This window comes from Ambystoma mexicanum, chromosome 14, assembly GCF_040938575.1.
Source record: "Ambystoma mexicanum isolate Mex_15411 chromosome 14, UKY_AmexF1_1, whole genome shotgun sequence".
Classification (NCBI taxonomy): Eukaryota; Metazoa; Chordata; class Amphibia; order Caudata; family Ambystomatidae; genus Ambystoma; species Ambystoma mexicanum.
This window is the reverse complement of record NC_090940.1, coordinates 167,342,213-167,360,482: the sequence shown is the minus strand read 5'-3', so window position 1 is coordinate 167,360,482 and position 18,270 is coordinate 167,342,213. Positions and strand designations below refer to the sequence as shown.

Sequence of the window (18,270 nt, the reverse complement as noted above, 5' to 3'; positions counted from 1 at the left end):
CCAGGTCTTATGTAGACATTTATTGAAATTGAGTTATGCATGTACTTGGCAAGTTCATGCCAAGTTCTTAGTTTCAGAGCACTCCAGGAAAGAACGAAAACAGAATTTCCCCAAAATATGACATGTGAGGGACATAAATTCCAATTTATTATCACTGCATTCATTTTAAGTTTGTTTAGTGGTTTCATGTCCTTATGGCTCACTTTGGGTTAGTGTTAGCAAGTAATATCAGAAACATCCTGTGAATTTTCTTTGGAAAAATGCATTACTTGTGACATTAGGCAGGTTTTAGAATTTCTTTCTTCTGGCCTATTTTGAACTTTGTCAAATCATGTTGTTCTTCTAGCACATGTTGAACCTTGTTCCATGGTGAGGGCCCTTGTGTACCTGAGAAGTAGGGTTGCTGCCTTTGGCTTTTTGTCTGGATAGTTTGAAGTCTTTTTGACGTAGAGGATTTTTGGGATCTTCGTGGTTGGTAATGGGTCAGCTGGCAGGGAGTTGGGAATCATTTGTGGGTAATGTGTATGATTTTCATATGAAAACTGTGACGAGTAAGTAGACCACTAAGGGATTACAGAGCTACAAGACATGATACTATTTCATAAGACCATAAATTAGCCTGGACAGTCTTTTCTGGACACATTGCGTTTGTTTAGTCAGATATGCTGTGAGGCCTTGCTCACAACGAGTGATTTTTGTCAATTCCATCTTGTGGATCATTCCCAGGAATTGTGTTATTTTGTGTGTGGATTTGGTAGGAGTATTCCTAGGGAGTTAACTTGTTTGCTAAGAGAGAGCTTGGGATAAAACACTATCCCCAAGGTCTTAGCCTTGGTTTCTAGGATGGTTGGGCAACCCAGAGCAGCAAGCTATGTTAAGGGCATGTGGACATGAGGCTTCACACCTATGTTAATGATGATGCATCTTTTACATAAAAATAAATGTTGTTGGATGACATTTAGTTCTGAATCGCACTAAGGCAATCCGATAGGGGATTTTTGGCTATTTTATCTTGAGTCCTGAATCTGTGAATGTGTCCTAAATGGAGGCAAGTGAACATAGGAGGTTATTAAAAGGAAACAGGGGATAGTGAAGACCCCTGAGGCTCTCCACACAATGAAAGGGTGTTTTTGGAAATATGTTTTCCTAGTTGTACTTGATGTTCTCCTTTTGATCAATTTGTGTATCCAATGGAGTGTCTGATCTTCTATACCCATTGTAGCTTTGAGCCTGGCAATTATGATCTACAATATCATATGTGCTGAGAGGTCTAGTAGAATGAGTGCATCTTTCTCATTATCATCTTTGTACTTGAGAATGGTCATTTTGATGTCTATTAAGGTGGTTTCTGTGCTTTGGATTGGGAGAAATGACGATTGCCCACGTTGAAAAAGGTCTTGTGATTTTCTGTCTGGAGTTAGGCTGGTGCTAGTTTTCCCTATTTTTTTCCAAAATGTTGCCTAGGAACCGTAGGTTGGATATTGGCCTGTAATTCCTTAGCTTGATCGGATTGTTGTTTACAGGAGTGGTTTACTTATTGCATGAGTCAGGGTGACTGGTATGGTTTCACTTTGGAATGTGTTGCATAGTTTAAGCACATGGTATTTCAGCATATGGGTTTGATCCCTGAGCAGTAATGCTGGGCAAGAACAGCACAGTGTGGTGTAAGTGTTTATCCTCGTCACAGTATTGATGATGTCCTTTGTACGCATATCTTTAAACACATTTAAATTAGTAATAATCAGTTGAGGGTGGTCTGATGTTGAGTTTTGTTGTTGTGAGATTTTTATGGTACTTTGTATGGCTGAAGTTTTCATATAAAGAAGTTGGATAGTTTTCAGCAAGCTCTTTGGTTGGGGTTATGTTACTTGCCAATTGATCAGACTTTGTCAAATCACTGGTAATGGTAAAGAGTTTTTTGGTTGTGTTTGAGGATTCTATGATTCCTTTGGAACAACATTCTTGTTTTGTTTGCTTTATGGCCTTACTTACTCTCTGCTTTGTCTAATACAGTCGGAGGCATCTCCTTTGGTATTAGATGCTCACATGTCTGCTCTAATTTCCTCCCTTTCCTTTTCCTTTTGGTTAGATGAAGGCTGTACCATTTGTTTCCTTTCTTGTGCTTAACTTTCATTTTTTCAGCGCTGAGTGTGCAAGAATGTCTGTGGTCTTTACAGGCTCCCCTCGTAGTAGATCGAGCATGGTTTCTGGCTTGAGCTTGTTTCTTGAAACCTCATATTGAAATTTCTTTTAGTGATGTTCCTCAAAGGCCTCCAAGGGAAAGCTTTACTCTTCCTACAATTAATAGGGAGAGATTTTCTGGTGAACATAATCTCTCTATACACAAGCATATGCCAAATCAGAATTGTTTGTCCATTTTGGGTGGTTGACATTAATTGTACAAGTAAATATGATGGTGAGAACCTAACCATCTCTATCAGTGTGTTGTTTTGTCTGTTTGTGTGTTGGGTGAAGCTCAGAGATGACATGCTATCAAGGAAAGCTTGTGACCTTTTGTTATTAGTACACTCCAACCAGATGTTAGCATCCCCTAAAATGATATTTTTTGCTGTAATGTTAGAGGTCACAGAGAAGCTCCTGCCATTTAATTAAGAATGAAGAATCATGGGCTGTGAGGATTACAAAAGATGTGCTGATAGTAGGTGGACTTTCGAACGTGGGGAATTGCTTGACATGGGTAATGGAACATTAGCCGGTCAAGTGGCACAGCGAGTAGAGCGCTCGCTTTGACACCCGTGCAGAGCCTGTTAACGCAGGTTCGAATCCCGGCGGGGCCAAACTCAGCCTTTCATCCTTCCGAGGTCGATAAATGAGCACCACACACCGTGGGTAATAATAAGCAGCGCTCGGATACCTGAGGGTTTGTAGCGCTATATAAAAGCCTAATTATTATTATTATTATTATTAAAATTCTATGGTTAAATGAGTTTTGCTCCTGCTAAATTATAGTTATCTGTGTTTGTAAAGATCTTGAAGCCTTATGGAAGCAGAATATCATTATTGAATATTATATTATTGGATTATTGGAGAACCAAGTATTGATCACTCCTATGGTACCTAGTTTCTGCTCCTTGGTCAAGCCAAAGGTATTGCATGCGTTCCTTGTTTGCTGATAACTCTGGGGTTGGACCTAATATTGTTCAGTTGGTATTCTTTTTTCTTTGTATGGATATTCTGTACCCTCTGGCATGGAGTGGTCTGTTCAAATAACCTTGGAGCAGACTGGCCTATTCAGCTCTTCATTGTCATCAGTAGTTTATAATGTGTGTGTAAGTCACCTTAGAAGGTGGGAATCATTTAGTTAGTTGCTATGGGTCTGTTGTGACTATTTTCTCCTATTTCTTTAGAATGCAGTTTCCGGTTGGGTTTGGGTTTCTGGGGTGTTGGTTGATTGTGTTGCAGTGGGATTTAGTTGAAGCCACTCCTTTCCAGCTCCTGGCTTTTATGCATAAGGGGGCAATTGTTTATAAGCATGGTCAATGGGAGGAATCGTTTTTCCAATGTTTTCAGTAACCTTGTTCTATATCTTTCAATATTGCTCTCTTGCAACAGTTGAGCGAAAAGACATGTGTATGCCGATGCGTGACACAGACACATTAGAGCTAAGAGATCGGTTGCACCAGTCCAAAAATGAGATTACCTGCAAGATACTGACTATGCTACTTGTCAAGAAAAATGCAAAGTCAAACATAGAGTATGTTTGGACCTGTGTTCCCAGCAACGTAAAAGAACAATGCAAATGGGGTAGAAATAGACATTAGCTGGCTAACGGATATAGGAGAACAGCAGGAAGTCTACACAGAAAGTTAAGGGAGGCGAACAGCGAGAAGCAAGACGTCACCATGTGTTACAGGGCTGAATTATCCAGCCCCCAAAAAAGAAAACAATTACTTCAATTAAAAAGGCTGTCTATCTACAAGAAGTTGATACAAAGGGGGAAACAATAGCCCCTGCGAAAATAGGATGAGAGGGATATCCGCCCTAACTGTTTTAAGAGAGCAATGTTGAAAGATAGTAAGGCTCACAGAAGCATAGTGAACTATACACTATTTTCTTTGAGAGGAAAATGGTTGTATATAAGGGTTTGAAGGAGCAGTAACCCCTGAAGAAGTGCTATGGGCAGTTTGTTGTTTAAGTAGAGCCACGTTTGGGTCTTTAAAACATTTGTAAGTTCTGTACTGTTGTAGAATTTGAAGTACATATGTTTTAGGATGAATCAGGATTCAACACTAGAAAATGAGAGTATATTGTATTTTATGATTGATTTTAGGATTTGTGATGTAAGGATGCATTTGTTTTTTATGTTTAAGTAAATTGTGATATTGCTTTTATGCTGAACCTAAAGATACATATGTGTTATAGGAAGCACTGAACCTAATGCTCTTCTATTTCAAATATATATGAGTAAAAAATTGATATCTCATTCTATATTAGCAGTCCCGGCAGGTTTCAAGTGTTTGAGTTTCAGTTCCCAAGGGTAACCTGACTGCTGCATAAACAAAAGCCCCTGGTATCTCCATAAGTGTTTGTAGGCTCCACAGGCTTACCTTGCGAAGTGGTGAATATAGCAGCCGTGTATCTGCTCTAGCTCAGATACAGGCTTTGCGCGTGTGCAGACGAGAGGGCAAGCCAGCGAACAAGAAACCAGGTTAGCTCTTAACATTGAAAAGACAGAAGGAGTAGATGCCGCTCTCTCTGTTTTTCTCTGTCTCTCTCCATCACCCTCCCTCTTTCTCTCGCTCACATTTCTCCATTCAGAATCTTTTGCGTGTCCCCGTATACCAGATGTTAGGCAGTAGGATCCTGTTTAATCATATGCTACAATGGATCAAAAAAGTAATTTGAGGAGCAGGAGCTAAAAGCAGCTCCTGTGCAGCTCCTGTGTACAAGGCACCATCCAATAACCAGTAGCTACCTCTAGCGAACAAATGTCTACTACATAGCATTATATAGTGTGCCCCGAAATGTACTTCCACAGCCCATTACATATCACCCATTGTGCTTTCCAATGTTTTGTATATGAGTAATAATGTGCCTTTTACACATTTCCAAACATGCAGTATTACGATCAGGTAGATATGCCTGTACGACACTGGTTGCGCTGGGAGTCAAAAGTAGCTCCTGGAGGTTGTTGGTGTCAAGCTAACCAGAGTCTTCTAGGCCTCAAGCAGGAACTAAATGGCTCCCAGCTCCTAACAATGTCGAACCTGCTGCTATTAATTTCCCCTACAGGTTTACACAATGACTAAGGAGCTTGAAATTCTATGAAGTAAGAAAGAAAAGGCTGCCTCTTTTATATATAAAAAAGTAATTGTGTGTGTTTTTCATTTCTTTTTTTTTTTTTTGCAGAACGGAATGAACTTGCAGCGTGATGAGAAGCCGGACATGGGCGGTTCATTGTCCTTACCAGTGTCTTCTTTCCCGCTTGGAAAGAAAGTAGACTTCACTGTTCCTCTTGGAAAGGTAAGCACCTTTTTCTGTGCACGGGTTCAATTTTTCTTAGATAACATTATTTCAAGATAGGCAACAGAAATAAAAAGAAAAGGTAAGTTTATCTTTTTTATGATTTTACTCACCAGGAAGCTTCTGCTTGTTAACTGTAGAAAACGTTCCCAAGGGAAAACAAACGAGTTGGGCGGTATTCCGGCAATAAATCTGCTGGAATACTACCCAATGGAATTAGTCCCCATTAATTAGCAGTGTTAGTCCCATTCATTTGGAGCCCCTAGGACTAGATTGCGGATTTCACCAGAATTACTGCCGCAGTAATTCTGACGATTTTGCTGATTTTTTTTTTGTTCCGGTTGAAATTTTGAGGATTTCATTCCAGCATGATGCTGGAGGTAAATCCCCCACTCCAGAGCCAAACTCACGTATGGTCGGAGCAGGAAAAGTGGCAGTAACTCAGTTACTGCCACTTTTTCCCCACAACGCAATACTTGTAATGAGTCCCAGAGTGTTTATACACATGGATATGCACTAAACAGATAAAAAACGAAATTTAAAGAACATATATATTCTCAGTGCAATGACAACGAGTAATAGCAAATTAGACACGTGCAGACGTGGACAGAAACTGGGCCTAATCAACAATGACAAATTCACAATGGTCCAATACTGAGTAGTTGGAGCATTGTACATTCTCTTGCTGTAGACCTAGGTAGATGTCAGCACTCAAATTCAATCAAGAAACAGTTTCAGCATTGTTTTATACGTGGTTGGTCTTCTTAAGTTTCAACTTGGGTTGATCATGAATGCTTGGGTCAAACCCCTTTACAGGACCGATAAATAAGAGGAACACGTCACAGATTAAAATGTAAGTGAAGGGCAAATCAAGTTTGCAGGTGAAAGATTACATCTTTGTCCACAATTAAGTGTGGCCAGGTGCAGAAAATATAAGGGCTGGGTAACCAACAGAGACCTAGGATGTTGTGGTTAGGGCAGTGAAATCTGCTTAGAGAAATAAGAGTCTATTATGTGCATGATCGAATTGCCACTGAAATAGACGTGTACAAGACCTTAATGTGTGATGGGCCTGATTTATGATCAGATGGGAGTCCTTAGCATAGCCACACACATCTTCTAAAATACCCCTACTTCTGCACGCCCCAATAACTGCCAGCATAAATATTACTGTACACTTAAAGTCAGACTGGTCATGGAGCTGAACTGGCCAGAGCAGGCAAAATTCCTTTGGCATCTGAAAAAATGTATTGATTAAGGCCATTTGTGTAATGGTTATGGACGGTTTATGGTCTTTACATCGAATGAAATGCATCAAAACACAAATGCATCAATGAAAATCCATCGAATGGAAATGCATCGACATGCTATCTTTTACATGTAAAAGTACATATCCATCGAAACTTGTCCATCGAATATAGGGATGGACAAGTTTCAATGGATATTTGCTTTTAAATGTAAAAGATAGCATTTCGATGCTTTTATTTTCCACAGTAAAATGTTACATGGAGCTGTCCAGTGCTGAAATTCCGGCACGGGCCAGCTCCTTGTATCATTTTAATGTTTATTGTATATTGGGGGTTATCCCCCAGCCCCCCAACCCCCACGCCCACGCACCCTAACTCTAACCCTAACTGTAACCCTAACTGTAACCCTAACCCTAACTCTAAGCCCAACCCTAACCCTAATTCTAACCCTTGCCCTAACCCTAACCCTTGCCCTAACCTTAACCCTATTTCTAACCCTTGCCATAACCTTAACCCTAACCCTAAAATCCATCGAAATCCATTGAATTTTATTCAATGAAAATGCATTTCAATGGAAAGTATTTTCAATGCATAAAATTAGATGGAAATGAATTTGATTAATTAATTTTCGATGGAATGTCCAGATACCGTTGTGGACTAATTACATGACTGATGTAGAATTCAGGAGGGCAGTGCTGGGGAAGTTGGACGTTGACTGAGATTTTGTATTGTATTTGGGGTAGGATTGGAGAGTGGTGCTCACAGAAGATAATGGGAAGTTGAATGATTATGACTTTCACTGTCCTCGAAGAGACAGGACTTTGAAACAAACAAATACTGCTTCGTAGGTCTTACAAAGACAAATCATCTAGGACATTTGCAAGAGCTTCAACTTGCAGTGCAACTTGTGTTGCTCATTAAACAATGTGCAAAGGTGACCGAATTTCTGAGAACTAGTCCAACTTTCCTGGTGTGGTCACTTGGTTAAGGTAAACATCTGAAGGAACTTTTATAGGAAGGAGGAAAGACTCTTGAATGTATATTCTTCCTGTAGAATACATAAATAGGTTCTGCAGTCTCTATTGGTAAAGAATTCTTAACCAGATTGTCATAATTTAAGTCTCAGCCGTGCAGGAATAAAGCAGCTGCAAATAGTACGGTAACACTCACAGAAGAATACTTTATAAATAACGTGGCTTTACTTTATGGGGGGCACGCCAATTATACATACAGGTATTTGCCCCCATGATCACGCATGGACTTGAATCCCTCCTTACAATAGACTTACATTGGCTTCAAGTCATAGAAGGCAAATTTTGGCGTAGAATCCAGTTCCTCGCAGTATGTATTCCAATGGCACTTATCCGGTTGGAACTAGGAGTAATATCCTTGAAGGCCATTGTCTTGAAGAAAAGGGCTGAACTCTATCTTAAAATGCAGAATAACACCAAAAATTGTCTGTTGGCCACCATGTTACAGGTGACACAGAAGCAAAGTACATCCTGCCGTATCAAGGAGTCAACCGAAAAGTTCTATAAAGAAATTTGCTGGACCCCGAGATGGGGCAATAAAACAGCAGAAATGCAACAGTCATTGATCAAACATATCGAACTTTGGGAATGGCTCGAAAATTACACTCACCTCAGTAGTCTGAAAACATATCAGTTTGTAACATACGTCTTATATACGTTCAAAAGTCCCCAACCATACTTGAATCAGTGCCCATCCATGAGACTTCGTTGATTTATTCTCCTATTGAGATTGGCCAATCTTCCTGTTCTTACAGTGACGGGTATAATTGACAAAATCTCTCGACAGGACCGTCATTGTAGAATATATAAAAATAAGGATGAATTGGAAACAGCTCAGCACCTTTTGACCAGATGTCCCGATATGCAAAGTACATACCGATTACATTACGGAAAATTTGTACTTAATCTGGAAAGTATTGGAGAGAAGCTATTTTGGTATAACTTTAATAATACCACCAATATCAAAATGTATTTCTCCTTATATAAAGTCTGGATGAAGACTGAAAGTCTATTGGGCATTAACATCTAAAATATTGAACAAATCTAAGACCTAGAACAAATCTGATAGACAACATATCTGATGATATGACTGAGGATGAAAGCCTCCTATAAGGCTATTGAGAACTTAATGAGAAGCAAGAAATGGGAAACTCGTAGCTCCTAGGACAATCTCTATAGTTTAATCTTGTAATATGTCCCAAAAGTGGGACGGTAGGAATTCTTACTAATATGCTGAGAATGACTTTTTCTGAATCTTGTTGGTTTAGTCAGAATAGAGGATGCGCTATTACTCCTACATTTTATTTTATTTCATTTAAATTTTTCTTTTTAAATGAATTTAGATGTTTTCACTGATTATAGATATGCTAAAACATTCTTAACGAATGACAGATTGGATTAATTATATTTCGTCTTATTTTATTTCAACTGTTTATTTTACTTATTCTGACTGCATTTGTATGTCTGTGAGTTTAAAATTGTTTCTATTTTTCTTTTCGATATGTATAATTTATTTACTATATGTAAAGTTTAAATTTAAACTATATCACATTATTAAATAAATAAAGAATACTTTAAGCGCTGAAACAAAAGCACAGAGCAGTGTGGTACTACACGCACTGCCACTCAGAACATAGCCCCTTTTGCCAAAGAGCATCACAGCTCAGAGGTGTTCCACAATTAGAGGTGAATTTTTCTAGTCCTGGGGCAACTCTGTGTAATGCACTTCCAATGCACTGCTATCAGCCAAGCTCTGAAGGCAGGGGTAATGGTAAATATTTAACCATTTTTTTTAAATACATCAGTAAGTAAAACATATGTGCGCTTGATGGTAAAAACATTGCATTTGAAGAATTGCATGTTTTGCATGTTAGCCGACAAGTCATAATGAGGCCATCTAGTCTGAGCAAGCCTGCTGCTTTGATTATAGTAGATGTAAAGAAAGTCTCTGCTTGTGTTAGAGGCTGCCCTGCAAAGAATAGACTTGTTTACTGTAAGAATCAGGAAGTGTGATGTCGGGGAATACACAAGTAATATTGGAGAGCCTGCTACGGCGGTGAAGAGCACTGTCCTTTCCAATCCCAGCATTGCATTGAGTCATGTGCTGGCAGGCTGATGAAGCCAGACAGGCGCACATGCTCTTCTGCAGCTCTTATTGCACTAGGGACTGGTGTCGCTTCAGGTGGGCGGAAGACTGAGAAGTCACATAGTGAAACATTCATTTCAGATCCACGTAAGTGCTGGTGAGCTGGATTTATTTATTTATTTTTGCATTTACATCACGCACTAAACCGGAGGGCATCAAGGCGCGGTTGCAGAGCAAGTTACAAGGCGGAAAGTCATATTGGACAAGTGGGGAAAATGCTTTAAGTGAAGAGGCAGGTTTTCAGCATTTTGCGGAAGGTCCAGTAAGATTGTTCCGCTCTCAAAGCGAGGGGGGTGGAAGGGATGTGGGCAGTGGTCTAAGTGTTACGAAAATAAGTAGTCCCTGCTGGCCTGCACCCACTCAACACAAACCCCATCACCACGCCTCCTCCCACACACAATACAAACCCCCAAACACTTGCACCTGCCTTTTAAGGGAACGTTCAGTGCAGTGCCCTGAAAGTGCAAGCTGCAAAGTGTTCCTACACTTTTATTTTAAAACGAAATCATTCCGGAACAGTTTCTTTTTAAAATAAAGGTATAGGAGCTGTAAAACATAATTGAAAAAAGTAGAGGAGCACCGTTCCCGATCGCTCCTGCTCACTTCGACGTCTGGATGTGGGAGGGTTGGGGGCCGTGGGATTGGGTAGTGCGTTCCACAATTTCACAGCGATCACCGGGAAACTAGAGCCTCCTGTTCTGACCCGTCTGCATTTAAGCAGGATGAGCCGGTTGGCGTATGCAGTTCTGGTCTGTCTCATTGAGTGCGGATGCTTTGAACAGTGTGAGAACGTGTGGCTGGTGCTGCAGATTCGCTTATGTTACTCTTGTTTACATCCAGTGAGTTCAGACACGGGGCGAAGAGAGAGGGTGTTATTTTATTGGGCAGCGTGCGAGCTTTGCCTACATTTCATAAACTTTGCAACGGTGGAGTGAATTCTTTGCAACTGGGCACAAATTGCCCTTGTTGAAAAATAAATTCGTGCAACATATACTTTCACCAGGTCGTTTATGCTGATGCATAGGTGCACTGCACCGGTTCAAGATGGCGCAACGTGCCATGAATCAAATCGCATAAACTATCAAAGGTTTTACTGTAGCGTTTCACATGTATGTTATCTATTTTAAAACCAAAGTATGTTTTCACTGAGCACATTATTGCATATGTTGCACAGGGTTTTCTCCTCTTCCATGTCCTCCTTGCTGTGTACCATAATGCACTGTGGTTGCTGCAGGGAGGGCGCGAGGATGAATGCCAGGCCATTTTGGCCCCCAGTGTCCTTTGCAATGGGACCAAAATGTGTTGTTTGTGGTACTAATCTGTCACACCGCTTTCTGGTGCCCCCTCCCCGTCTGCCTTCAGGGGATGCCTACAATTACCTATAGAACCAGCCCTGGTAATGGAGGTGCACAGTCTGCCCTGTCCCTTTTATTTAGAGAAGGCACCTCAATCCTGAAACCCCAGATGAGGTGACCTACCATCCAGATTTAATGAGGAAACCATTGCTCATGTACCAAGTCGGCATGGTTCATCCTTGATGGGTTACCCGCAGCACTGGCAGATGTAGCACTTGCACTGATTTCCATGCCGTGGTTACCCTTGCATTGAAACATACATAACAGTCCATAGTTATTCTACAAGGCAATGTGTAGCTGTGCGTTTGCTGAGGGATGCTCTTTGAATACACAAGGCACACAGCTGAAGGAAATAGACTGATTTCCCGAAAATCACATACTTTTTATTAGCGCTGCGGATCTTTGATTTGACTTGATGTAGAAACAGAATGGGCAATACAGATATCGACATTGGGCTGCATTCCCAGTTTGGCGGTGCAGTAAAATAGTGGCGGTGAACCAGTTATCGCCACTGTTTTTGGTGGCTATGGATTTACTGCTCCGTCAAATTTTGAGCTTGGTGGTGATGTGGAGGACATACCACCAGCATGTTTCTGGAGGTATCTTCTCCTTTATGTCTCTAAAAAATGGGGGATCTCCCGGAGTCGAAATTAGCACCCACGTTAACGCCTTCAAATCCCCAATTTGCCAACCGATATGGGGATGAATTCTGCCGATCTGCTACCCATAATCTGGCGATGCCACCAGATTGTGAGTGACGGTAACCCTAGTTTGGAGGTAATTCATAGGGAAATACCACCAAACTCGTAATGAGGACCATTTTTCCCTTACAAAATTGGTATCCAGTCTCTTGATCGACTGTAAGCCATTCGGCAGGGGGGTCCACTTACTCACCCTAGGTGACATACCCAACTATACAGCACTTCCCCAAATATGCTTGCAGTGGTGTTAATAATACCAATCCTAGTATATGTGGGGTAGGGTGTTTAGCGGTCTAAAACATGACTTTGACCAGCCATCCAACTCATTGCCATAGAACAAAGGACATAGATCCTCAAAATCATGTGCATGAGGTCTTAAGATGAATGTAGGTAACATCCAATAACTGTGTTTTTATTTTTTGCAGGAACAAAACGTAGATCTGAGCATTAAAGCGGAAGAGAGGTAACTTATGCACTGTAAATAACTTTAAATACAATTTGGTTATATTGAAATGTACGATATGAGCATGTCTTGAAGTATGGACCGATTTATTCTTAATTAATTGACCACTTATAATGTTCTTATATATACACACCACATTATATGATTTATATAAAAAAAAGATCACTGAATTAATAGGCATTAGTCTAATGCACTGATATTGTGGACTGCATGTCAGAGTCTGCTATAGCTATGAAAACTAACACGGGCCACCGCCCGCCCAGTAATCCATGCATAACCGGGGTTAGTATACAAAAAGAAAGTTCCCTAAAGGAATATTTCCTAAATCAATCATAAAGTAATGTCACGGTTTATGAAACAATCATACACTATGCAAAAATCATTTTTGTTAGAATCAATTCATTCTCCTACCAATTATCTTTTACTATATACCTCAATGATCATAATATATATACTACCTTCAACATAAGAGCACCACAATCTGACATATGTGTGCACCAGTAAACTCAAATGACATATGTGTGCAACAGGACATTCAGTGGATTGTGTATGTTTTGTATATTGCCATTATTCGTTATGCACTCAATATTAAATGCTTATTTAGGTAACTACAATAGTAATTGGTGTCTTCCCGAGCCTGTTGCCTAGTCCTTATGCTGAGACAGAAGTAGCCAAGAACCTGCACTAGAGTTCCACCATGCCTGCTTTCCGTTTAGACCCGCTTGATTTCTCCAGTGATGATCTCATGGCATTAGTCTTTTCTTGGCTTGTTAGACAAATTATTGACTTACTGACGAGCTCACACAGTGACTGAGCCACTGGCTGACAACCTTTGAAAGACTTACTTAATTGGACTGGCTCTCCAGGTGCACTACTGCGGAACAAGTCAGATAAGTATAGTTCTGAGTTCACCTTATGCTTAATATGTGAAACAGTAGGCAGTTTACGAATCCCCAGCAGAGAGGGGGCTGGGGGACGGGGGGAGGAGTGGGGGCATTTAGATGCATAATGGCAGAAGCTTCTCGAATGTCTCTGTTGCCGATGGATTGTGGGTGCTTTCAAGAGGTGTTCTCTGAATGACCTATGGTTCCGGGGAGTAAGAGAGACGCAGTTTTACATTTCAGATATTTGGGGCCAGGGAAAGGAGGAATGTAGGAAGCAGATCTAATTTGACCGGATTCACTGCCTGATAGAAGGCCATCAAGAGGACTTCTTGGACTCTGCAATGGGATGTCTCAGACTCTGCAAAGGGATTTCTCTTTTTTTTTCTTAGCCATATATTATGCTGGCCTCCATGTTTTGCGTGTCTTTGAGCCTGGATAGTAGTTCGTCTGGGAGACCAGCAAACTGGGAATAGAAATAGTCCATTTGGGAGTTCAACGCCGCCTATATTATCATGGCTTTCCCGGTTTGCAAGAGAAATTACAAAGCTCTCCTCATCTTCAAAAGTTGATAAAAGCAGTATGTTCACAGAAAGTACGTGTTGTTGTGAAGTCATGTTGACATGAAAACCGATTCCTAATTCCCTTAAGTATCTGGGCATGATTTTCCACATCATTAGTGCAAGTACAATCCCCGAAAAGCATGTTCTTCCATTGATTTCTAATTAGATCACTTACATTTTCCCTGAAATAGGCTGGATGAAGCCAAAGGTGGTCAATTTCAGGTGGAGTCAAGGCGCTTGATCCAACTGAAAGGCCCTTTCATAAAAATATGCATGGGGAGCTGCATGCCATCCAAATAACAGTAGCATTGCTTCGAGAAGCTCTGTGAAAGGGAGAAAAGAGTCCACAAATATATATTTAGAAAATGATTGTGTACAGGAGCTTTCCCCCCAAGACTCTCTACATGCAATCACCAGGTTCTGGGAGTGACAATGGTTAGCCTTTACCCTGAGACCATCAAAAAGGTTTGGAGCAATTTCAGTGTAGGAGGGTCTATAGGAGACCTGCATGCTTCAATCTATGTTAAAAGCTGCAGAGAAGTCCACGGGGACTAGAGTGGGATCCTATCGCAGATTGCCCAAAATCTTTAGAAGAACATATTTGATCCCATGTCCTTGAGAAAACTATGGCTGAAAGGACAAGCATCAGTTTGCATCTGGATTTGCATGTAGCCATCGCGCACCTGCTTTCCCGAGGTCCCAGCCTCCTCTATGTTGTAACATTTATCGTGCATCGCATATAGTGCAGGGGTTGAACGATCTCATATGTAATCTTGGCCATCTGGAGTGCAAAAGGATTTGAATGGACCCATGCCAAGGTTTCTAGATGGGGAGCCAATAGTGAGCACTATTTTTGCATGCCCCTTTTTATGCAGAAATAAGCCTTGCGACTAGGGGTTTCTCAAACGCCCCCCCTGCTCCCCCAAATGAATGTGCTGGAAATATCAAAACCTTTGCGGTGGATTTGATCAGCCCTGTGGCATTCCTTTGGGTTTTACCAAGGGTCAAACCTCACCTTGAGTCTCAATGTGGTATTCGAGTCCTACCACTCAGTTGTGAGGCTGAGACTCGAGTTTGGAGTTTGACCACCCACTCGGAGATCTAGAACCATTCTAAAACAGGATGGAGGGCCTTTATAAGGCCCATCTTGCACCCACTTCCCTTTGTCAGGTTTATTTGGCTGTCGAGAGAGGGGTGGACAGGACAGACTCAGAAATGAGTCCGATGACGGTATATATTTTAGTTTTGACTGACATCCTGACGTTCACCCAAGTTTTCTTAGGTTCAGGCAGGGAAACCCCTCTAGATGTGGGAAAAAATAGGCATTTTTTCTGTATAATAAATGTTTATAGCCCCAACCATGACACCTCTGCGTCAAATTCCTTACTCTGCCTCACCACAACCCCTAAAAGCCTTCCCCTACTTATTCTAGGATGGGTATTATTTACTATTCTAACCCCAGTCCTACAATATTTGGGATAGTGCTTGATTTTCTTGGCAGTGTACATTTGGGGAAATATCACCCCTGGCGACCTATTCCCAAGCGTATTTATCACTGGTTACCCTATAAGGTTGTGTGTGCAGTGGCCCGTTCTTTTGCTGAAGTAAATTACAACTTGGTAATTTAATATGACAACATCACTTCGATGGGTGGGTATAAGTATATTAAGGGTAACGGGTATACATGGGTGATGGATTTGGCAGCAGGGGTGGTAGAGGTGGGGGAAAAAGGTACGGGGGACCCACCCATAACAAAAATCAGAGATAAATCGAAGTAACGTTGTTAAAGTAAATCACCACGTTGTAAATTTACTTTGGCAAAAGAAGTGTGTGCCAAAAGAAACACTACATTGCTAACCACAGGGGCTGTCCAGTGCCCCCAAAAAACGAGATATGCAAGGGAAGCAAAGAAGAAAAGCTTTACTTACCTCCAAAGTCAGACCAAGGTTCAAGGAATAGAAAAATAGCTGTGGGTTTCCATTGATGCCAATGGAAGCAAAGTTGAAAAACATCTTTCTTAACAGTTTTCAAGATATGTCGAAGTGGGCGGGACAAAGACTGAGATGCAAATGGTTATTCCTCCTTTGTGAATAGTACAGTGAGCTAAAATGTGGCTGCGGACTCTCGAGTGGGCACCTTCCCATAGAAGAGGTCATTAATCCGGGCACCCTCCCATAGAACCGGTCATTAAGCCAGGCACCTTCCCATAGAACCGGTCATTAAGCTGGGCACCTTCCCATAGAACAGGTCATTAAGCCATGTTTGTTTTGTACCTTTTTTCCTATGTTTAAGGAACCTGGGGCTACATAGGGTTATCCAGACGTGGACCCCTTGGTAACTGTGCTCAGAGAGGCTCAGCTTCACTTCACTGATGAGGCCTGACTAGGCCAAAACATGTGTCTGGGGTTGCTGTTGGTACACTTGTTCAAAGGAGGATTGCCTAGCGTTTCGGTGTTGGACTGCCCATGTGGGCGGGACAAAGACTGATATGCAAATGGCTATTCCTCCTTTGTAAAAGGTACAGTGAGCTAAAATGTGCCTGTAGAGTCTCGAGTGGGCACCTTCCCAGAGAACAGGTCATTAAGCTGTGTTTGTTCTCGCGGGGGGCGCCCGTACCTCTTTTTCTGCATTTGTATAATCCTACAATTTTTTGGACATGTTCAGAATTAACGTGTTTCAGATTCATTTGGGGTCTGAATGTCCTAGTCAGGCTCTTTGCTATTTCAAGGCTGGATTTGACCAGACTTTAGGTTCTACTATTGGGCCTGGCTAGGGAAAAGACTGTCGAGCCTAATCAGAATACTTGTTTGCTACACTGCGATTACCCACACATTTGAGTCATTGTATGGCCACATTACTTTTCAAAATGTAACATTTCCTAGATACTTAAAAATAAGGACATTGAAAATGATCTGTGCTCCCTGTATTTCTGAACACAGCCATGAAGACCTTGACGTGCGGCTTGGGTTTGACCTGTCTGACGGCGAGAAGCGATATTTGAAGATGAGAAAACCGATCATTGCCCAGGCACTGAAGGAGGCCCTCAAGTTGCAAAATGCTCCTAACAAAGACGAGGTATGGAGCTCAGCACTGGAGAATCCTCAACTGCGGTAACACTCTCCGTGCAAAAGCGTTCATGGTGATTATCCATTCGACCAATGATTAAGCTTTGCTTTGTGCGGTGGTAACTTTAACAAGTCTCATTATTGATTTATCACCAGTCTGTAATCCTAAAAGTATGTTTCTGTTTTCCCGCTACAACGCCGTGTGCTGAGTGACCACTCAAGGTACGGCCTGTGGCCAGAAACGGGGCATCTTCTTCCATCCAAGCTATAAATCCATGACAAGGCTTATTGCGGGCAACACCCATCTGAGGTCGCTTGCTGTCTCATGTAGAGCAGATGTGGAATGGTAGTGTGAGCCACGCTGCCCCTTTTTTGGGGCGCAGTCGGACTGATGGGGATAAGGTTATTCCCCTGCTAAAAAGACAAGGATGGGTTAAGAACTGAAGGAGATAGGAGATGGTGCCTGACTGGTTTAGAGCAGTGGTTTCTAAACGTTTTTATTCGGGGTCCCCCACTCCATGAGTAAAATACTGTTGGCTAGGCCCCTTAAATTCCAGGACTCCATTTATTGTCCATTAAACAGCTACCGTACTCCCATTTGAAAGTGCCCAAGACCCTCTCTGCTAATGCTCCGGGGCAGCTCTGGGGTTGGGAGGGGTGGGGAGGTCATCCCCATTATGGTTGAAAGCCTATTGCTCACAAGCACTAACTCAAACATTTCCATCATATGTTTGGTCCCCTTTGGGGTTTCCCTACTGGGGTGGGAACGCCAAGCATAGAGTCCTAGCTCCCAAGGCTGAACTGTGCATCACTGATGCAACCCAAAGAGGCTGAAAGGCTTTGGCATTGCTCACTCTCCTGCAGAGGCGGTGAAGCCAAAGAGTTCAAATCAGACTGCTTTTAAGGCAGCATTTGTCTGCTTTGCTAAGGTTGGTCCCCTTCATTAATGTCGGAAGAAATGCTGGAAAATGCTGCCTAAAGTATCTACAATCCTTTAGAGATCTTTGAATCCTTTGCAACACAGTTCCTGCTCTCTAAACTAGGTACTGGCATCTGAATGGACGAAGGCTTAAGCTCAAAGCGTTCTCGGTCCCGTTTCCTCATCACAGTGGGCAAAACCTTTAATTTACAAAGTAACTTTCCCAGCTACCACTCAATAGCAACCCACAAACTCACGGCCCTATAGAAATCAATATGTTCTAAGTGCAATAGTGCAACCCGATCGATATTAATGACAGCTGAGATCTAATGTCCAACACAGTAGATGACGCCGGCAACATTTGTTAATCAAATCAGCAATCAATCAAAGTCTGAAGAAGGAAAAGCCTTTAAAC

At 41.7% G+C, this 18,270-nt stretch overlaps 1 protein-coding gene across 1 annotated transcript in view; it reads left to right on the top strand.

Annotated features, from left to right (window-relative positions):
- The window catches only part of PLA2G4F (phospholipase A2 group IVF), a 403,704-nt gene that overhangs the window by 287,036 nt on the left and 98,398 nt on the right, over nucleotides 1-18,270 (top strand). Inside the window, exons 9-11 of the mRNA XM_069638816.1 lie at nucleotides 5,371-5,484; nucleotides 12,390-12,427; nucleotides 16,811-16,946. Coding sequence (XP_069494917.1) covers nucleotides 5,371-5,484; nucleotides 12,390-12,427; nucleotides 16,811-16,946 — 288 coding nt within the window. The remainder of the gene's footprint in view (nucleotides 1-5,370; nucleotides 5,485-12,389; nucleotides 12,428-16,810; nucleotides 16,947-18,270) is intronic.